At 37.4% G+C, this 23,224-nt stretch overlaps 2 protein-coding genes across 2 annotated transcripts; one reads left to right on the plus strand and one right to left on the minus strand.

Moving 5' to 3' along the window:
- The first annotated feature begins 893 nt into the window (after positions 1-893).
- LOC139725900 (spectinabilin polyketide synthase system protein NorA-like) lies at positions 894-5,167 on the plus strand. Its single transcript, XM_071637015.1, has 6 exons — positions 894-1,146; positions 1,346-1,477; positions 2,219-3,342; positions 3,677-3,770; positions 4,444-4,875; positions 5,136-5,167. Exons 1-6 carry the CDS (start codon positions 894-896, stop codon positions 5,165-5,167), a joined length of 2,067 nt encoding a protein of 688 aa, XP_071493116.1.
- Positions 5,168-15,488: 10,321 nt separating this feature from the next.
- On the minus strand, positions 15,489-16,590 carry LOC139726007 (uncharacterized). The gene is made up of 2 exons (XM_071637121.1): positions 16,549-16,590; positions 15,489-16,049 (listed from the first exon to the last, which is right to left on the minus strand). Exons 1-2 carry the CDS (start codon positions 16,588-16,590, stop codon positions 15,489-15,491), a joined length of 603 nt encoding a protein of 200 aa, XP_071493222.1.
- Between the last annotated feature and the right edge of the window lie 6,634 nt (positions 16,591-23,224).

Consider the following 23,224-nt stretch of genomic DNA (forward strand, 5'->3'; position numbering starts at 1 on the left):
GAAATAAACATTGAATCCCTATTGGAATAACATTCTCTTTTATGTCTTGGAAGAGATTTATCATTATCTCATACACACACAAAAAGAATGCTAGAAACCTAAAGTCAGGTCTCAACCAAAACTATACGTTTCCTTTAATCTACACTCAAAAGCTGCTCTTTGTGTTTTTCTTATTCGATAACTGTAGTATGTAGTATCAATAACTGTAGTATGAGTAATTATTGCGTGTCCTTTTATTTTGTAAGAAGAATCAGCCATAACAACACACCTAGCATAAATGAAACTTATTTCCAAGAAAAACTTTAGACTTCCACAAAAGTGGTAGAACATGCTGCTGGCCCAGGTTATGCCGTTGATGGTCCTACTGATTTATTAGTTTGTAAAAGATCACCTTGTATATTAACGCTCTGTGAGCAATACATGGCAAGTTCCATTATTATGCGGTAGCATTACGTCGACGATATGATATGCTTAAACATTTTCTTCTTTGGTGTACATACAATGGGTAAATGTCTTCTTCTAGCTACAGGAACATGCAAGCTTATTTCGGGTAACATTTCTACCGAAAGAGTGTCCACTGCAACATATGCTATCAATAATTTTCTAATAGAATAGATAAACATCTTAATATTTAAGACTTCTTTTGATGAACAGTATGATTATTCTTTTCATGCCTGATTACAATTAATGGCAGAAAGACTGATATGAACGTCAAGACCTTGCTATACTTTCTCTTTTCCCTTCTGAACAATGACATTATTACTATTGTCATTTTTTTCTAAATCTAAAACAGAGTTAATGACTTTTTACTAATATTTTTGTATCATTTATGATACTATTTCTAAGTTGCCACAGTCGAAGGAAGTATGACGGACTCCTTAACCGACCCAACGATGTCGGTCGATGGCAAGGTCGCCATCGTTGGCATCGGATGTCGATTCGCTGACAGCATTAACAGTGTCTACAGGTTCTGGGATGTGCTTGACAAGGGTATGGACTGCACAACATCTATCCCTCCCGAACCCTCCGACGAGGTGTCCTACGTTTCCCCTGGTGAAAAGTGTCCCTGGAAGATGTACAAGTGTGCTGGATACCTCAGAAAGGATCAAGAATACTTGGACAGAGAATTCTTCAAAATATGTCCAGGTATCTTATTTTTTTTTAGAGGTGGAGGGGGATATGTTTTTCTCCATTGATAGGACGTATTTCGGCCAGTCTCTGTACCAAACTAAAAGGATTTCTTTACTTTACTAATGCAATGCAAATTAACTTTAGAGCCTGGGTGTCCAATTGCAGCTTACGTTACATATTTCATATTCTGTTTCTTTTTTTTCTTCAATTCCAGAAGAGGCAAACAAAATGGATCCACAGGTTCGGATCCTTCTCGAAGTGGTTTGGGAATCCCTTCAAGACGCAGGAATACCAGCCCAGTCGGTACATGGATCGACCACCGGAGTGTATATGGGCATGGCTGCGAGTGAGTTCAGCCTCCTTATTGGAGTTCCTACGACGTTGTCATTCTGTACACCAAAAATAGTGGTAATTCACATTATGTGACCGTGCATCACAAAACGAACTAAAAGTCGCACACACTGATTTTGTGTGAGGACTGAAAATAGGTGAAATGGGTCAACCGAGCCGATCTTGACTTTTTCATATTTTCTGAAAGAGCAAGTTTTCTTCTGCATTATGCTAAAATTTGGGATCATAAAACGGGCAGGAAAGTGTGTTTTTAAGCATTTTATCTCGAACATTTTTTTTTTGGCAGAAAAGTGTGATTTAATGTTTCTTTAGAGTCTCCTTTTCATTTCTGAGAAACCTTGTACACACTCTTCACTTTCAACTCCTATAACTAACCATTCATCGCACAGGCAGCACTGCTTTGGTAAAGATTAAGCCCTTGAATAGACACTGTACTTCAGAGCATCTTTTCTCAGTTCACACTTTTCCTGAGTGTGTGCCTGCTTTCCAATATTTAGATAGGTTAGGAGAGTCCATTTGGTTTGAGTTACACATCATTTTAAAGATTAAAGTCTGCTCTTTCAGAATATGCTCTTATCTAAAGTTTTATGCCTGGCGACTTTCTGTTTGTTTTGTAATGCAGGGTCATATATGGTATCAAATAGAATATCGTATGAGTACAACTTTCGTGGACCTAGCTTGACGGTGAACAAAGCGTGCTCGTCATCTCTGGATGCAATTCTCCTTGCATGTAAAGCACTGAGGAAAGGCGAGTGTGACATAGCTGTAGCAGGTGGAGCAAGCATTTTCTCTCAGGGCGACGATGACGCCCAAGAAGGGAAAGGCAAAACATCTGATGACTCGGCCCGCTGTCGTGGGGAAGGTGTAGGGGCTGTTGTTCTCAGGCCATTGAAACGGGCCATTGAGGATGGAGACAGGGTTTACGCGGTCATTCAGGGAGGAACGTTCTCTATCGACGGTCGAACGTCTGGAATCGGTCAGTCTAGTTATGAAGCACAGGTTGCCCTCCTCAAAAAGGCCTGCGATGATGCCAAAGTCAACCCTGAAGACGTAGCGTTCCTCGACCTGCACGGTACTGGCACTAGTGTCGGGGACGCATCAGGCGCCAATGCTATTGGTGAAGCTTTGGGATTCATACGTCGGTCAGATCAAAATCCGCTGTTCCTTGGATCCTTAAAGACAAATTTTGGCCATGCCGATGCAGCAGCTGGTGTAGCTGTTGTAATCAAGGCTGCACTAAGCTTGCAAAACAAAAAGATTTCAAATCAAGTACAGCTCAGTAAAGGAACTGAGAACGTCGACCTTTCAACCTTGAACCTGTGTGTTTCAACGGAAATTACTAAATGGCCAAGTGGGGCCAAGCAGTTGATTGGTTGCAGTTCATTTGGTTTCGATGGTGCCAATGATCACATAGTTCTGGAAGGTTTTGAACCTAAGAACAGACAGACACAACTTTTTAATGGGAAAGTCACAGAGAAACCGTCAGTTTTGTTCCTATCGGCAGCAAGCAGGGACGCACTCGCTCAATACCTCCAGAAGTGGGAAGCCTTTATGGCAGAAGTAATAAGAGATGACGAGATTCTGTATAAAAACGCATTGTACACTGCAGGTGTACGGTCCAGCCATCTCGACCATCGCGTGTGTATCATCATAAGATCCCCAAGTGATGCAAGGAACCAGATCAGACTTAAACTCCTACAAGATGTCAAAACCGCTACTACTGTCATAGAGGGCCAGGATAGGGATACGAGCATTCCAGTTCGTCGCTTGGTCTTCGTCTACCCCGGGATGGGCTCCCAGTGGTGGGGAATGGCTCGTCGTCTCATGGCAGAGGAACTGAAATTCCGTAGTGTCATACAGGTATTCTCAAACCATCGAATTTATTCTTTCTGTCCTTTCCCTTCTTTCTGTTCTATTTCTCTTATCTCTGCCATCTTGTTTGCATTGACGAATTCGAACACGCCTTGAATTCTGCTGTTATCTTGCCAGAAAGATTACCAGTTTGTCTTCGATAAGCCGTATTATATACATAATATGTATAAGTGATTTAATGAGAAAAGAAGGAGAAACAGTGCGTAGCTTTCCTTTCACTGTTCCTCCTTTCTCGGAAAAGTGTAAGAGTTTTACAGTTTATATAAATACACATTTTTGCTGTTGTTGTTTTTTGCTTTTGCTTTTTTTTTTCCGATGATAGAACATTGACAAAATACTTACAAGATGTGGAGCAACGTGGTCACTGGTACACCTCTTGACGGCTGAAGATGACCGTGAGAAAATAAACCGAACAGGTCAGTGGTAATATGTCTCAAAAGCGATGTTATTGTTCCTCAATTTAATATAATGAGGTCAAATAAATAAATGTTCTTTTGAAATTGTATCACTTTGATTTATTTTAAGGCTGATTCAGCTTTCTTATAATAATTCAGTTCGTATCTGCTCATAATGAAATAGAATCAAAATTAATTTCATGAGTGTGACAATTGAAAAAAAACAACCAAATGGCGAAGGGAAATATGAAAAAAAGTGCAGTTTATACTACGTAAATAACACATTTTTTGGTAAAACATCTATAATTGCGTAATAATACAGAAAAGGCAGTACATAGGATTCTATAAGGAAGCATGAGACCATCATCATAAGCATATGGCTTGACTGGGCTTATGGCGTCATTGGGAATATAACAGTTACTCAGGTTTGCCCCTCACGGAAAGTAGTTTTATTTGTTTGATATTGCAATATCACGCGTTAGAGTGAAAAGGAAGATGTGAGTGTGTGTTGTGCGTGTGCAGTAATAGATTCGCTAAATATTAGATAAAAGTATAATTAGATAATGTTTCTTGTTTCTTGCGGGTATACAAATCAAGCAAACTAACAAGAGATGACGCGTGGATAACAATCAGTTGTCTTAGGCACATCGAATAACTAATCTGCTGCTTCTACTTACCTTTAAAACGCTTTCAGATGTTGCACAACCCTCCCTCTTTGCTGTCCAAGTTGGGTTGACTGAATACTACCGCTCTCGGGGAATCTGCCCAGATGCAATCGTGGGGCAGAGCGTCGGCGAGGTGGCCGCAGCTCATGCCGCCGGGCACTTGACTCTTGATGATGCTGTTCGTCTCATATACATTAGAGGGCGTGAGCTGAATAAGACATATGGCATTGGTACGATGGTAGCCATATTGCATGACGTTGAAGATATCGAAACACGCCTGAAGAACAGTCGATACGATAGTGAAATCGATATTGCAGCAGTTAACAGCCCGACAGAAATAGTCTTGGCAGGAGGTTATAAGGCACTAGATGAATTCACAGCGAATCTTCGAGAACAGGGAATAAAGTGTAAGATGCTCAACGTCAACAACGGTTTCCACAGCTTCCAACAGGAAGAGATACGTGAGTCTTTGTTGTCGAAATTAGAGTTTCTAAAATTCTCTGAGGAGAAACACACTACCAACATGACACCGAATGTTCCCCTTGTTTCAACGGTCACAAGCAATTACTCCGATTTTAGAGAAGTCAACAGTGCTATGTATTGGTGGATGAACGTTCGACAGCCGGTAAAATTTATGACTGCCATTCAGAAACTTCTGCAAGATGGATTCAATTTCTTCCTGCAAATCGGTCCTCATCCAGTTTTATCTCCCGTCATTCAGGAAGTGGCTACAACATCAACGGTTTGCACTAATGACGTAGTAGTGACAGGATCCTTGCAAAGACCGTCTGATACCAATATACTCTCAGATGATGTGTTCAACCTTCTAAGGTCAGTCTCAAGGCTACATGTCGAGGGCTTTCAGATTGGACATGATAAACTCTTTCAAGAAGGCCCATACGAAGTTGTTTCGCTCCCTACATATCCATGGAAACACACGATGTAATCGAGAGCAACGGACAAAAAAAAAAGTAAAACATTAACAAAGGTTAATGTGTGTGTGTGTGGCACACATACACACACTATAGCTTGTGACCACACGAGCAAAGAGAGTTAAGGGTTTGGGACGAACACCGATCTAGGGCTTTCAATAGCTCAGTCGGTAGAGCACCGGTCTAGTAATCCGGAGGTCTCGGGTTCGAATCCCGATGAAAACCCATTTTCTTTGCTCAAAGTTCTCACTATTTATTATTGTTTGTTTCTGGTCAGTTTTCCCTCTCTTGTTTCAATATATATATATATATATATATGGGTCAGAATTTTGAACGATGTACAATTGAGCCAAAACAAGGCAAAATTCAAAAAGTAGGAAATTCACCAAATCATTCATCTTACCTGAAAGAGTATAACTCAAGCTTTAATATGAACCCAATTATACTAGGATTTTCCCAGAGGAACAAGTTTTTATTCACCGCTGAAGTTTACCATGTCCAGAGCAGCGAACGTCCGTGAGGAATAGTACTGCACATACATTTGAATACCATTTAACATAGTTTCCAAAGATCTGATTCAGTTCAAAATCCTAACGAAATATCTGAAGGGACATGTGTACGTGATTGCAGAATATTAAGCTTGTACTCTTAACCTGTACGTAATGGTAGACAACTGATGATTTAACTAAATTCGTCATTTCTGTGGAAATATTGCTCTTCCGCTAAACACTTTCTTAACTTTACGCGCATTTTACAGAAACTCAATATTTTCACCTCTTATTTCACTATCCCATACTTCAATCCTCACTCCCAAATAATAATATACCTTTTTAAGATGTATCTCATCTGGGCAGTCTCTATAACCCAACAAACATAGCATAGTTTTCATCACGGAGGTTCGCATGTAGCTCACGGACGTTCGGAACAAACAAGATATTGAACAATGCAGCTCTCTTGAGTTGGAAACGCATTCTACTCACAACAAACAGCAATTTCATGTCGAGAACAAACTCCTCTGCAAAATCCTGAATAGATATTACCAATTCTCAATTATATAAGCTTGTTTATCTTCTCATACTGAGGAATCAAAGAAAACAATTTTTCCATCTCTTGTAAATGAACGTACAAACGTACGTGTAATCTCAGTGACGTATAGTTCCATCCTTGAGAACGAATATATTTATCAAAATTTCGTTATCATGAAATAAAGATTGAGGTCCTAAACTTGTTATATAAAGTCTACAATGCAAAATTTGCTTTTTATATAACGAACATGATCACAGCTAAAATCATTACAAAGAAATAATATAGAAAAACAACAGAAATGTGCTCCGTTATAGAAATATGAAGTTTAGCTGGGGAGGGCAAGCGAATACGTTAGGAAGAAATCCCCCTGTGTTTGCTCCTTGTGCTACACACTGTTACCGAGGAGAATTTGTGTTATTATATTAGTCAGAAATGATAATAGGTTCGATACTGCGAAGTTTCGTCATAACAAGACACAATAAGTCCATATAACTTGGATGGATGTTTGTGACTTCGATATTATACAATACGGTTTGTTATAACAAACCTTTTGTAGCGCGTCATTTCGGAGGCTCGTTATTCATACAGTTTGTCAATACGAAAATTGATAGAGTTCGTATAATTATGAAGCTTTTTTATTCGGTAAATGATAGGAATCTCCGAAGGTTAACCGAAAGGCTTATTTATTGGAACATGAAAAATTATGTTCGCTTATCCAAACGTGGAGAAACAAGTTAACAACTAAAATCCTCCAATTTCAAAACCTCATAATAACTGTTTTCACCTAAACGAATATCAGGCCCATTCCACTTTTAGAAGAACGGACCTAAAAATAATGATCCTTAATATCTATTTTTCGAAGAACATTTCTAATAACAAACCTCCTAAATTAACTACAATATTTTTTTTTCCATTTTGGAATAACAAACCTTTGGACATCGGAGTAACGAATCTTTGGAAGAGCGAACGTATCAAAGTGCAACCTTAAACCTATTCTTAATCATTACTTTTTTTAACATGTGTTTTCAAAGTAAGCACAAAAGCACAAACAAATTGACGATCTCTCTGTCTCTTAAATGTAAAATGAAAAAAAAAATCTTGGAAAAAATTTCAAATGAATATTGCTTTTCATTGATGAGTATAAAACAACACCATGTGATGATAAGCGGAGGATTTGTGTGTTTTCATCAGACAATAATTGTATACTGCATGATTTTTGTTCGCTTGTGACGGCATTTCGATGAATAAAAAACATAAACAAACAGACAAAAACTTCTCCAGAGGAATTTGGTATAAGGGGAGTGCACTGGCAATTCTTTTCTCTGTGTGTTGGAGCTCGATCCCTTCTCTGTTTCTCAGTCATTTTCATTCAACTGCTTCCACGTCCTTTTGAAACTTTTCCGTTTCTTATTCAACACATGCTCATTACAGACTTCTTCCGTCATTATCCTGAATGTGATTGCGTAGCACTTTTCGAATTTGTTTTGGTTTGTTTTATTTTGTTTTTGTTTTCTGTTTGGTCGCAGCATGTTCAGGCTACTGAGGGAATGAGAGAAAATCGTCATGAAGAGAAAAATAAGAATGAATTAAGGCATTTAATATCATGACAATTACAGCGAACGTCCGTTATGGAGACCAAAACTGGATGTGTTCTGTTTGAGACGGCAGCTACCATACTCAAAAGATAAACACTTAGAGCACCTGTCACTAAAAAGTGGCACTGATCCTCTTTCTCCTACTATGTAATCCACTGACTTATTCAACCAACGAACATCCGTGAAAAAAACGTTTTCCGTTTGTTATTACAGGTAAATTGAGTGCTGAACGCTATTCACTTTCGGGTATGAGCGGCTCGGTGATTTGGTAATATTTTCAACTAACATTAATCTTATGTGCAGTGATGTATTTGTAATTGTCAGAAATTTCCTTTCTCGGACAGAACGTCCGTGAGCGAAACTTTCAGAACCTGTAACAGTACAAATTGTCTCCAGAACCTCATTAGAAAGAATTTTAAACGCACAGAAATTACAGATTACGCAAAATTCCATTTTCCTAGAACTTTGTTTTAAGTGTTTAGCTGTTTTTTGTATAATTAGAGGGAAAAGAAGCGTAAAATTGTGAGTAAATTTTCAATTGTTTGTTCATCATGATCACATAACGCCTTAAAAATTCTGAAACTACTGCTCTAAACTCATTTTCTACTTTGTAAAACTTTATTTGTCGCTATTTGAGCCAAAAGTTTTAAAGAATACAGGACACTTTCGGGACAAGTTATCCCTATCGGAAGGATTGCATACGTCACGGACGTTCTCTGGAATTATCACGGACGTTCGTTCTACTACTAGGGTCATGTTCCAGGACGGATAACTAATCAGCAGAGAGTACCTAGCCTTCCTAACTCTTTCAAAAATTTGAAAATGTATTGTCAATGCAAATTGTAAGAAATTTGACATCCTTACAACATATGTATTGCTCAGAGGGGGATCAGGAGGTGAATTTTCAGAGAAAATATTAATTATTTGCTTGGTTTTTAATGAATTGCATGGTCCAAAAACTGCGGACGAACCTCAGTCCGCTCCAAAAATGGCATGCAGCTCCTCGGCTAGAGAGCCAAAGGTAAAATGCACCTTCGCCATCAAAGCAAGATGGTGTCCCACTCGAAAACGTTTTAATCATCACGGACGTTCTTTTTTTCTTGGAGGTTCGTCTAAAAATATAATTTCGGTTCCTATTTGACAAAGGATGGACAGAAACTCAAAACAAACATATTATCGTGTTGCTAGATCTTAGTTGATTACGACTCAGAACAATATCACCAATAACGTTTCGTGGGCTACAATCTTTATTAGAAAATAGTGGAGGCACGTCCGTGACGAAAACTGAGTATAATTTTGCATAAAAGAATATTACGTCCCATGTACAGCCAGCAGACGTACAATTTTTGCAGGATATGTTCATTAGGTGGAACACCAAATTTTCGTATACGTTACAGTTGGGACAACAAAGTAGAATTTGCAGCAGCGATAGAAATAAAAGCATCACGGACGTTCGTCTGTATAGGACTTTGATATTTCAATTGTTCTCTGTAGTTTTATTCGTACTCATAAAGTTCTTATAATTTTGTGGTACATACCCATGATATGTCAGATCCAGAACATGGTCAGATATTAGATGCCACGTACCATTAAAAATGCACATCATTAGTTTGAAAAACAAAAATTATTGTGAAAATAGCGTTTTTACCGTATTTTTATGCTTTAAGTCCTTGTGAAATGAAAAATATCAGGCAAAAGTCAACCAAACCATATATTTCCTGAAAGGAAATTTACCAATCTTTGAGATGACATGAAAAAATCTGGTTTCTTAGATCATCCTGGCGTGTTCTAAGGGAAAGAATGTCATAAGGTACGAAAATTGGCAATTGTACATCGTTCAAAATTCTCACCCATATATATATATATATATATATATATATATATATATATATATATATATATATATACATACATACATATAATCCCCTTTTGATTGAGTCATAGAAGCTAGTGCAACTTTGGAGTGGGAGGGGCATTCCGTACTGAACGATATCATTCATATTGAAGAGGCAGCACAATATTTGCAATTACAGCCACAACAGTTGAGTCTTTCTCTGAATCCAGTGTCAAAAACAAAACAAAACAAACAAAAACATGTATGAACAGTAACTTTGTTTCAGGACGAGTTCTCTCAAATAAATGTGTGGATTGTACAAGGTGAATTGAATGAATGCAGGAATATTATTTCAATAGTTCTGAATTTTCAAGTTTCACAGCTGCCATCGATGGTTGAGGAGACTTCTACATTTTATGATGGCACATAAGATGTAAAAACGATATGAAAAGAATTTCAGTTTCTTCAGGAATTTCTTTGTCGCTGACATAATAAGGATTATATAATTTCCTCTGCTATCTCTTTCTTTGTTTGTGACATCACAAACTGCAGTAGTCTTCTAATCTAATGCAATGTCTCTTAGATGACTGGAGGAAAGAGATCAGTCCAACAGCCTACATACAGTAGCTGATGTTTCGTGGACAGCACATGCAAGATCTTTTCTGCTTCCCTGCGTGTGCTGAGGAATATCATCTTAGTCTATAAAAGTAAAAAAAAAAAAGTTCCAAAAGTTCAAGAAAGCGACCCTCATTCTACTATCAATATACCATCCTGTAAATTCATTTGCACTGTATGCGACATAATTCGTGTCCAATTACACAAGATGATTGGAGTCAACTGACGTTTTATTCATAGAAATGAAGATAATGGGTATACCGTTTACGTTCAGATAATATGCAAGCCTTTATATTGTTTAATATGCGTTAGTCGTGCATATAATATACTGTAGCACAATGAAAGTCAGTTATCATTTATATGAATATAATATAGAAGACATTATGCATGTATTTCTCAAAGTTTTGTTTCACATTATCATGTGGGTTGCTGGTGTTGTTGTTGTTTGTTTGTTTGTTGTTGTTTTGGTTTTTTTTTTTTTTTGGGGGGGGGGGGAGGTGTCAGTATTCTTGTACCATATTTTCATGGATCGCCGATCCTAATGGAGGATGAACGCTGCTGGTTTACAGACAGTCCTCACCGAAAGAATGCATTATTCAGAACACAGTCTAGTCACATTATTTAAACAGTGTCGAGAATTATGGCGCACTGTGAATCCTATTCCGTTGTAGCTTTACTGACTTGATTGTGGAAAAAGAAAACGTGCTAGCAATCCAGTTGAACTGTAATTCTACTTTACAAACTGTATGTGTGCATACCGATTTCATTCAGGTTATTTTTCTCATAAACAAGACAAAACAATGCAAATGCCGCTGAAATCAACATATTTTGACATTGTCTGCATGGTCTGTGTGAGGATACCTTGACGTGGAATGCAATAATCAGGTGAAATGGTGCAACTTGGAAAGTAAGTGCTTCTGACTGATTTTCATATTGACGAGTCAAGAAAAGAGTTCAAAATCTAAAAATTATAAAATGGTAAAGTTTGTTTTCCAACAATTAAGTTAAAACGTTGAATCGCTTATAGTCTCGCAGTTTGATGCGATCATCATCGCACTGATTTAAATATCCATATTATTTGTTAAACATTTACTCTGTAATTGTGGGAAGCACTGATGTTCTCATATCTATATACATTAATTTTGTTAATGTGTATCTACTGCAGTATCGGAAACAAGAAGGGATTCATAAAGGTAAAAGTTGCTTTAGTAGAACCACTAAGCTATTGAATTCAAAGTATAAAACAATTCCTGACATTTACAATGTGTGCGAACAAAGGTGAGTCTTGTGTTATTTGTTTTAATATGATGTAATATATATATATATATATATATATATATATATATATATGTTTATGAAAAGCTTTATTGCAGAAGGAGCTAAGCGCCACTTTAAAACATTCCAAAGTACGTCCATCATCATATAAAGCAAGATATACCTTTCCAGTAATACCTCACTTGTGACGTAACAAGGAATATTCTAGAAGTTATGACTGAGAATATCCTATACTTTATTGTTAATTACTTTGTTTGTAGATGATTCGATCAGAGATATCTCAACTTATAAAAGTGGAGTAAGCTTTTTTTTTTTTTGCGATAACACTCTTCATAGTATATACAAAACGTTCTTGTGTTATCATGATGTACCTGGTCATCCTTGATGGAAATATATTATATCTACAAAGAGTTTTAGACTGCAGATATCTCGGGGTCATTCTCGATGAAAAACCTAACATGGACCCCAGAAATTGAAAACGTTAGAAGCAAAACGCTTAAAGTCTTTCATGCAGTGAAGCATACAAGAGAGAACATTGATAAGGATACCTCCCCTGTTGTTGTACAAAACTCTAATCAAGAGTTTCTACAAAGAGATCATGAAGTTAGCGGAAGTCCCTTATGTGTCCATAGAAGTATATCGATTTTCTCTTTGTGTTTTTTGATATCTTTTTCTTTTGTAACTAATTGTTCAGTGCTTGTCATTAATTGTATATCATTGTATATGTTTGCATTTTCGCCGTGTGTATGTATGCTTTGTTATTCGATGTAAAACACGGCCTTGCTGAAAAACAGCTGTCCAGCTGAAAGCAGGCTTTATTTCCGTGTATAGATAAAATAAACTCAAACCCAACATATGAGTAGTAACTATTTTCACTTCATAGTCATGATTATTTCAAAGAACGTATGGGGAATGTTTCGTCATCTACACTAAGTTTAGAAATGTCGAAGCAAATCATCAGTTACTATCGTATAAAAATCATGCTTTTTAATCTGACATCAAGCCCCATAAGAATCTTGCTGTATTGTCCAGGAACTTGTTTTTATTCTGTCTGTTAGAGTTTTCTTATGATTTTTCTCATGTATATATATATATATATATATATATATATATATATATATATAATATGATATAATTTTGTTTATCAAAACAAGTTGAAACATGAATATAGAATGATAATGACAAGAGACAAGACAAAGGAAAATATGAGTCTATTTTTTTTTTGGGGGGGGGGGCAAACTAAACATTTTTTAAAGAGTATAGTGCACTTTATATAATTTAATCTGGTTTTTGGCTTGAAATGTGCATGTGATTGTCTGTGTAAGAGCATCATGACTTCTAATGGAGTGAACAATGAATGAGCACTACACTTTAGTATACTTTGATATACTGATAAAAATTTGGTTACAATGTTAGATTCACAGCTATTGTGGAATGATCGTAACTAGTTTTTGATGACAATGAGTTTTAACGAGGGTTAAAATCAATATTGTCCATAGATATTAAAATGGTGCTTTATTTAAGATATTATTGACTGCTTATTGAAAGTTTAAAAAATTGACAAAGAATTGCGCTGCTTGAAAACGGAATTTTGGATAGACGGTTACAGAAGAAATATTAATGTTAAAGGGAGAGCAATGTAAACAAACACAAAACTAACTGCTAGTTTAAATTTGATGAATTATTACTTGCTTTGTACATATCATAATGAATACTGCCAGAGACTCCAACTCTCCCGCTTTCGACAGGAGATCTCCCTTTTTTGCAAAATCTCCCGTTCTCCCGCTTGAGATTTGATTTCTCCCGCCCTGGGTCTGTGTCTCCCGCTTGAAATGATTTCTTACTTAATGTCATCGTATGTTGAAAAATAAGCCTTAGATAGCACGAGAGAGCATCTAGAACCCTAGAGCTTCCAGAGCCTGCTTTAAGGGCCCTGAACCCCTGCCGCAAGGAACTTCGCGCTTCGCGCTCGTGATGTGCGCTTTTGTATATAAGAGTTACTATACTAAGTTATATTTGTCCATAATTTCACAATGTTATTCTCATTGATATCCATGCTACATACGGCTATAATAATGTTGTTGTATTCTGACGCTGCGGTACATTATGTGTTCATTGACTGAAAGTAAGAACAGATTTTAAGGCAAAAAATATGCCCCACCCTACGCCCATTGCTTGTTATTATGCAGATAAGCACCAACTCGTATTTAAACTTTAATGATAGCAACATTTAATAGGAATCCACCAAAGCCACCATACCAATAGACTTGATATGCGGCGACTGTTCTTAGGTGCATCGATTCCGTACTGGACAACACGGACTAAATTGTGTCTTGTCACTCGCTTTGTAAACATAAAGTTACTGACGCTGATGGCGCTGTAATCTAGGCATCACGCACTCAAACTCTCACGGGGTCCTCTGTAGCATATCGCCAAGCGGGAAGGGGGGGGGGGGATAAAGTTTCTCTCCAAAGATCAGATTTACTTTGAATAACATAAAAAATCAAACTTTGAAGATCTTATCATGACACTTTCTACGTCACTGTTGCTATGTTCTTGGTGCTTAAAACTTCATTATCCACGTGGATGCTCCAATACCAATACAAATACAGCAGACGTCAGACTCTTCTTTTGTTTCATTTCCTATTGCTTTTATTGAACACGAGAAAGACTCGCATAGACATAGGTTTGAAGAAGGAAGCAGTAAGACATGAAATTCTCATATAACAATGTAACTTATTAAAAAAAGTAAACGCAAATTTGCATGGCTTAATATACACAGAATAATAAATACACAGTAAATGAATGAAATACGTAAGAATAAATTTAACAAGATATCTTTATACTAATATGAATATTTTTTCTTCAAGTTGACACAAATTACCGCCACATAGTGGCTACTTAACGTCAAACCAAACTTTTTTTTCCGCACTCATCATTGAGTAATATATTACATTCTATACGAATAAGTACTCGCAGGCACTTTAAAAATATAACAATTTGTCCATAGGACAATTACATATATTTGCATGTCGTGAATATTCAAGAATTCAAGAAACGTATTATACGTATTCATACGTACATTGTACGTATACACATACGTATTCAAGAAAAGCATGTTGTGATTAATGTTGTAATGTGTTAAAAGATGATAGATTATTGAATATTTAGGATGATGCTGCACAAAAGCGGATAACAGTGCTTTTAGACTACATGCGGATGTCTACAATTAAAATGGTCACGTCTTGTCTTTGATTAGATATGCTTCAAATCAAGTATAAAGATGATGCGATCTTACTAGACATTGGTTTTGCCTGGGCAGGCTTCACGAATGATGAGCTTGTCCATTTTGAGACGTCCACATTGTTATTTCAGATTCTGTAGATTTGGGGCGTTTCCATCGAGAGGAAATGCCAGAACATTATTTCTTCCTCTTCTTCCTGAAGATGATGGCTTCTTTAAAAACAATGATGGTAACAAAGTAACGTCCAACCAACAGAAGTTGATGGTGAACGCACGATCAATATACAAACTAAATGAATTTTGCACTCTGTTGTCCGTATGTTTGCAGACTGAATGTCGTCAAGATTGCCCATATCTTTACCTGAAGAAGTTCGACAAAACTGGAATTTAGACAATCTTACGGGACAGTAAAAGGCAAGATAAAAATACATTATATTTGAATACAATACAAGGCAAGGAATACACATATCAGACAGTGAATACATTAAGTTGAGCCTATTTTTCGAAACTCGGAAGACGTTCAATCTTCATTATCATGAGAAAGGTACTCCTTCCTAGACACGTCTCATGCGCATACAGGCACATGACACGGGGACTTGAAGGGTCTTCTGCTCGTACCGGAAGTGGCCATCCACACACTGGGTCTTCTGTAGGACTTTCATGTTGTACATCACGGGTTGACATCGAAGGTTGGGATCCACCTCGTTTGTGTAAGGGTCCAGACATGCCGAACACTGGCACTGAGCCATAGTGATCGCCATTGGGATACGGTCAGCATCGAAACACTCCACGTAGGTCCATGGACACGAGCCGTCTTGGTTCGTGATTTCCGGACTTCCAGCATTTGGTTTCGCTCCTACGGGGCAGTCCTGCGGGCTGGAGACGCCATCAAACGGACAGCTTGACGTACCGGCCAAGCCCATGTCACTGGTCGACAGGTTGAAACTTTGTACTGCGAATGCTGGCGCTTTAGGATAGAAAAGATTAGAGTTCAGTTCTCGTCGATGGGAATCAGCTGCGTCTATTGGCAGACATGCCTGAGAGGTGCTCGGGACTGGCGAAGATGTAACGGTCTGGAAGATGGCTACTGTCATCGACGTAAGCAGGAGGAGGGTCTGATGAGGCAAAGAATAAAGATATTGGTAAATGATACATCATTACGTCCATATGCATGAAATTAAGTCAAACTGATTTTTCTTTTTCAGAATATGCAGTTAAGTGAACACCAACTGAAATACTATCTACATTTCAACAAGCAACGGAGTTGTAATGCAATGACATATTATTCAAATGGAAGACGTAGTTATGATGAATATTGACCTTCTATTAATTTCCATGGACTAATGAGACGCGGCTTTTGCAAAAGAAAATAAAATTTAACGTGAATGAACTGACACATACAGAATAAAGTGAATGTATTATAGTACATACGGCTGATCGCAACACGTCTTTCTCGTGTTTGATAGATGAAAGATGAGCGCAGGGAGTTTACTGAAGTACCATGTGGAATTGTAATTGCAACGATACCAACTGTTAATGCATATCAGGAGCGACGGTAAAATATAATGGCACGATTCTCTGTGCATTTCAAACTACAGTTGTGCTAGGACTCACGTTCATTTTGAGTTTGCTGTTGACGTCCTCTAGTTGTTTCATACGGCATAGCGTGCCTTTCCAACTGAGACGTTTAAGGGTCCTCTCCAGTAGGTTGACGTCGAGGTAGTTTTGCAGGCAAGAAATGCTAAGTGATATTCACTGGATATCCTGGCATGCAGGCGTAAGATGATGAAGACAATACGACACTGACCAGTTTTATACCATCAGCTTCACGGATGGAGATTATGTCACCTGTACGAACACGGAACGTGTCTTCAAATACTTCCCACTTTCGTCCCGCTATCATATGCATCCCGATCCTATTGTTTGTGCTGTTTAAACTAAGGTCTATCGTCTGTACACCCTGTTCAAATATGAAACTAGTCCATGGGCAAGGGAATTCCCTGGAGGTGCCGCTATAATTAGATTATGTACATGAAATTATAGAGCCAGAAATAGCCTTCTTAAATACACTTTACATTGTTCCACTTAAAATTGGATATTGGATATTTTTCTAATGAGCTAATCCTTACCTTGGAACTGACCAAAGTACTATCAAACAAAAATACTTATTGCAAGAATACTAAAGACTACTTCTGAAGTCATTATTTGGTGACGCAGAACTGTGATGAAGTGTTTTAGATAGAGAGAAACTTGACGCGAGCTGACATAGATTAAACAGTTTGTGACGCTAAAGGATCTGTCACTCGACAGAGTTTATGTTTCTGAAACAACATTTATGAGAGCAACTCAAACACACAGCTAAAGATACTGATGTAAAAGGGATATTAAGCGTAGCAGAAAAATTATCAGGGGGAATATTTTCCTTCCTGAAGAGGGAAAAAAAACCCGAAGACATATAAACCTAAGCAAGGCCAATTTGATTCATACAAAGGTGGATATTTTATAGATAACTTGATATTCATATATCAAGAAAACAAGGGAATACAAAGGTCTGACTTTCAAGGTGAAAAGAAGGTAATATGAAAGCCAAGAAGAAACTACAAATATGAGATGTCGACATAACCTCTACCCTAGAAAAGGGCATACAAGGTAGAGTTCCCCTCCATCTCCTTCTGGTTTCGCCACCTTTGCCACGTTTTATACAAATTATTATGTATAATATATATGAGACTGGGAAGGAGTTGCAAATTGCGTACAAAACACTGCAAATAAAGGCAAAGTGTTATCGGCAAGCTTTAAACACAAGATGGAAATGAGAGTATAGTGTCACATATTATGATAGCGACACGTCTACTTTGCCGGCTTTTTTTTTTCATTTCTTTTCCTAAAATATCATGCATATTAACTTATGGGTGCAATCGTTCAATTTCACATAAAACGAATTAGATGTCAAATGAGGTAAATACCTCGGAGTGTTTTCTTTAAATTTCTGACACATGTGTTCAGATGCCACGATTAAGAGAAAGTCGGTATGATCATGAAGTGCAAGTCTTTTCTAATGTAAAGAACAAAATCCTCTCTTAATTATATTTCCCTTATCCACTCTACAAGAATAAACAAAGGACATTTTGTTCAGATACCTTATAAGAATGCTATTGATATGTTTCAGTATCAAGTCTCTAATTGTGAAATAATCTTCATTGCCTGAAATCCTCATCAATCCAGAATAAGCCTGCAAGTTGTTTTGAATTATATTTTAAAAAGTTATTCCTTGTGAGATACATTCTGCATCAATTACTGTATTTCGATGTGGGGAAAATGAGTATTATTCATTCCATGATCGCGTTTATGATAGCATTGAAAGACTTCAGGGAACGGCTTCATGACTCGCAGAGCGCCAGCTGTCAGTCAAAGATTTCGACTACAAACCCACGCTTTTAAGAGCGTATTGAAAGCATGATTATTATGCGACCCGCCACAACAAAAGGATCCGAAAGTCACTGACGGCTGAGTCGAGAAAATCGAGTTTGAAGTCAGATCATCAAAATCGGTCAAAACCAGTAAATATCTGTTGTTGGCATAATTTTGTAGTCTGATGTTTCGTCTATCATCTGCTGAAATTTTGAAGCTAAATGATTAAAGGAAAGGCAAGAAAGAAATTAGCGATCTTCTGAGCCATGATTTTCCGACTTTTAATGGAACAGAGAAGTGTCCGAAGATTTAGATTTAGCGCCGCAGACAGACTCCGCCCCTAGCAATGAGGGAGTTATCTTATTGGTCAGTGCATGGCGTCCTGGTTACTGATTGGTCTTGAGTTAGACCACTGACGCTAATCTGGACAGAACATCGCGGAGCAAACCTTCTATTGTCAAGAGGTAGAAGCTGTCTTACCTCCTCTTGACGATTGCGTCGGAAGGAAAACTTTGAAAGGTGGTTTTCTCGAAACGGTGATATCCTAGACCACTCACTATGCTCTCACATAAAATCATCGATATCTCCGCTTCCGAGTGCTTTATGAGTCGTGTTATGTAGGAAATTAACGCCGACGACTACGGGAATAATGTAATGTCATTTTCAGAAAATCCACCCCCCCCCCCCCCCCCACTTTCGGATCTTCCGGTTCTTTCGGTTATAGCAGGTCACATATATAGACATGGACCATAAAAATAGCCCTGCAGGACCGGCTTGATGGCACATACAGTCAGTTTGTTTGTTTTGTTTTGTTTTGTTTTTTTTTTAATGAGAGTATATCAGTTGGAGAGAGCACAAGACAAACAAAGAACTCTATCGAGATAGTTGATCAATTTCTTTCCCTCACCCGCCTGTACAGGCATGTAATTTCAACATAATGATGTTTCCGAAAAAAAAAATATAATATGTAAATTACGTTTATCGGTCTTTAAAAACACATTGTCTATACATAGGCAGTTATCATTTAACGGAAGAAAATATGCACTTTCTCTTTTTTTTCCACGATTTCTAGCATTTATGTCAATTTCTAAAAACACTCTTGGTTCCGCGAAAAAAGAAGAAGAATATCACAGATATGTGTTCCTCCCTCCCCCACCACCCTACCAGCTTTAATTAAAGAAAAATCGCTACGACAACCTTACAAACATATTTCTAACCTCTTGAATTTTCCATTATATACAAATGTATATACTAAAAGTAAAACAGAACGATGTCTTTCCTACAATTACAAAAATTACATAAATCCGTGTCATTATAATTCCAAATAATTTATTTTGTTTAACTGACAAAATATGCCTATTATACATAAAACACAGTTTCCGTGTTGTGCGTGTTGTAGCAAAATCAGTCCGTCCTCAACGGGTTAATACGTGTTCTTTTGTCTGTGTAAGTCTTTTAAAAACACTTGCTCCAAATTCTCATTTAAAGTTATGATCTTTTCACAATGCAAAGAACTTTCATCTTCATTTGCTGTGTCAAGATGAATGTACTTATAGACCGATTCAATTTCGATGACCTATTCACCTACCGCCGCTAGCGGCGCTATAACGGTCGCCATAACTGGGGGCCAACGGGGGCTTCCAGCGAGCTAGCTACCCAGCGAGTTGCACTTGCAGCTCGGCAGCCTAGCGTACCCATCGCGCATAGTTAGCCGGGCGCGGCCGCTGCGCCGCGGCCGGCGACCGCCGGCGCTGCGCTAATATTGTGATTGTTTACTCACTGTGGAAAAGTCATTCAGCGGCTTTTAATGCCTTTCTTTTGGACAAATTGAGTGATTCAGACATATTGATCTACTTTGAAAGCTTCAAAGGAAGGATCAGGAAAACACATTGTGCAGTTGTTGGGTGCACAAATAACAGGAAAATGGAAATGTAAAGCTGCACGGCAGTGTGTGAAATTAAGACACCGCTGACGCATGATAAATTAAGGCAAAATTAAAGACAATTAAGTGATATACAACAGTATAAAAATGCACAGATTTCGAAACAAACTATGTCTAATAGATTCTCTATTTAATTAGGTTATCACTGCATATTCGTAAAATATGTTGTTCATCTTAGAAGACAAGTTTAGATAAAAGAATTTGATAATTCACTGATCTTTTTTTTTTTTTTTAATCCTTGGTGTCCTACTTGCCAAAGTTAGAATACACTTCCTGGCTAGACTTTATTATTTAATGACAAACATTTTACAGCCTACACTACAGCTGAATAAATGTTTCAAGATGCGTTAAATTCTTATATTGTTTTCACTTCTTCAATGTTCAGCACTGAATTGACCATATACAGGCCTATTCAATTTTGGCCTGGAACTCTGAATTTGACTTTTGATAAAGTGATACTTATAAATATTAAACCATGGATGGTGGCAAACATCCGTTTCATAATCATACTAAGAAAGTGTGATTTAAAAATCACTTTTGTAGATTATAATATTAGGCGTTTACTAGCGTGATGTTATGCAAGGTTACTTTTAGACCTAAAACAGTGGAAGTTTTGGTTGTAGACATCAGGCGACGTAGTCGTAGCTTAAGTTTTTTAATAGGCATGAGTTATTTATGGCCTAGAAACGCCTAGATTTATATTCCGTTTGGTTTACTTAGTTAGGCTTGCCTGAAGTTATCGACAACCGAAAATGATATAGGATGTAGGGTTCTAGAAGTCCATAGGTCTAGATCTAGTCTGGAACTTTGCCTAGATTTCTAGACAAGATCTAACGTTAGACAGATTCTACCCTGCTGGCCCGACACTCCCGAGTAAAGGCAAAAGCCTGCCCTAAAAAGGTTAAGTTAACTGATAGCTTGCAATTTATTGCGCCATATCTAGCTCAAGATTCTTATTCATTATTTGTATTTAATTATATCAGTTAACTTGTCAACAGCCTAGGCTTATTAGCAAGACGTCTGCCTGCGCCTAGTAATAATTCTCCCCAGCGGTTTTTATTCTCTTACAGAAATGTGAATATACGGGGCTTACACGCGAGTACCCAAGGGGCTAAGTCATCGCCAAAGAAATAGAGTCTACAAACATTCACGGATCGTACCGATATTTACCTTGAAATTCAAGTTTTGGCTACAGCCGTATGTCAACTACCCATTCGCTCATAGTCAGTATAAGTTGTTTAATCTTATTTATTTTTAATTAAATAGCAAGAAAAAAATGTGGACTCTAGTTGTCACAAAGCCAGATGCGTCGATCGCTGCCAGCGCCAGAGATAGCTAGCTGGCCGGCCGGCTGGTGCTGGGTGGTAAAAGCACTGGCTGCCGCTGACACCCTTGCCACGCACGCAGGGCGCTTGCCGACCCGGCTTGTTTGGCCCCCAGTTATGGCGTCGCCTTAAGAGGGCGCACTTCCATGAACAGTCGCTTGAATCGGTCTATAAACTAATTCCTTGACAAATTATCAATAACATTTTGCTTTCGTCAGTAATAGTTGCTATCAACAAAATATTGCAGATAATTTTATGTGATTAAAAAATATACATATTTGGTACTGCAGATTTTTTTATATCAAATAATCAAATGAAGCGAAAATTTTTCTCATTTTTTTTTTCAATTCTGTATCATATTTATGAAATTTTCTGCTAACGACGAACCACTTAGCCCAGAACAGATATTATTCATGTACATAATATCACCTGGTATAAAAATCTTCATTCAAACTCTGGTTGAGCTTCACAACAAATATATTCATAATACATACGATGAAATTTACTTATCAAATAACAAAAATCGTTTTCTTTATGTAACATTCTAAAAATGGACCATGCACACATATCGCACAATGAAAGTTTCCTAATAAAAGTTTAAAGATTTATTGATGCTTTCAATAACCAGCAGTCTTTCTTTTTACATCTCTATTCAAAGACAGTGCCAAACCAAATAATTATTTTTCATACTGAATCTATGATCGCAGGACATAATTGTCTCTGTTTCCGTGTAAAGGAACAAATATCTGATATAATCTCGATGAGACTTTCCTGCCCATACAGAGAAGGAAGACCTCTGAACTATAATGATTGCATTGCATGAGATATTGAGCATGAAATATTTGACTTGCAAACTCTGAAGATGGACAGATGTATCTGGCACGGAATTGTGTCTTTATCTCGGATGTGACTGTCAAGCAGTAGTAGATAGTGAAATTCACATTGTCTAAAACAACAATTGATTCAAAATCATTTGATGTAATGCAGCAACACTCATGTCCATTTTATTTTTTTTTTTGAAGTTAAGGTAACATTTAATTCCTGATATTATTTGTAAGATACGCATGCCTTTCTTTGTTGACATTTTGCCTTGACATTTTTACCCTTGGCAATTTTAGTCTTGCAGTAACATTTTTACCTTGCACTTTATGGATAAGTATGTTGGTGACCTAAATTTTCATATATTATTATGCATTCCGCACTTCCGGATGTTGTGGTAGACTGGTACTTCCTCTGTCACATATCATTGTACACTTTGTGTCTAATTACAGAGTACACGAAAGTGTAAGTTCCTTTCTGTGAAGTCCAAACTATGCGGAATTCTCAGAAGTGTCTAATGTCATCATTACACGCAAAGTTGGTTGTTGCTGATTTTGTTGTTTTCTTCTTGTGACGAAGTTGGAATTATATCTCGTTCTAAAGCGTCAAAGTTTTAACAAATTTATTCAACAGGTGGATATTCACGGCGGGGAAATAGTTGTTTATAGACAAGACAATTAACGAAGAGAAAGAAGGATGTCAATCTGATGGGACAATAGCTCATTTGGATCTTTAACTCCCAAAATAACTACTGATCACTTTTTAGATCAGTCTACATTATTTTGATCTTGCC

The sequence above is a fragment of the Diadema antillarum genome, unplaced genomic scaffold (assembly GCF_040938485.1).
Source record: "Diadema antillarum isolate AM-2024a unplaced genomic scaffold, OU_Dant_1.0 scf00000001, whole genome shotgun sequence".
NCBI classification, from domain to species: Eukaryota; Metazoa; Echinodermata; class Echinoidea; order Diadematoida; family Diadematidae; genus Diadema; species Diadema antillarum.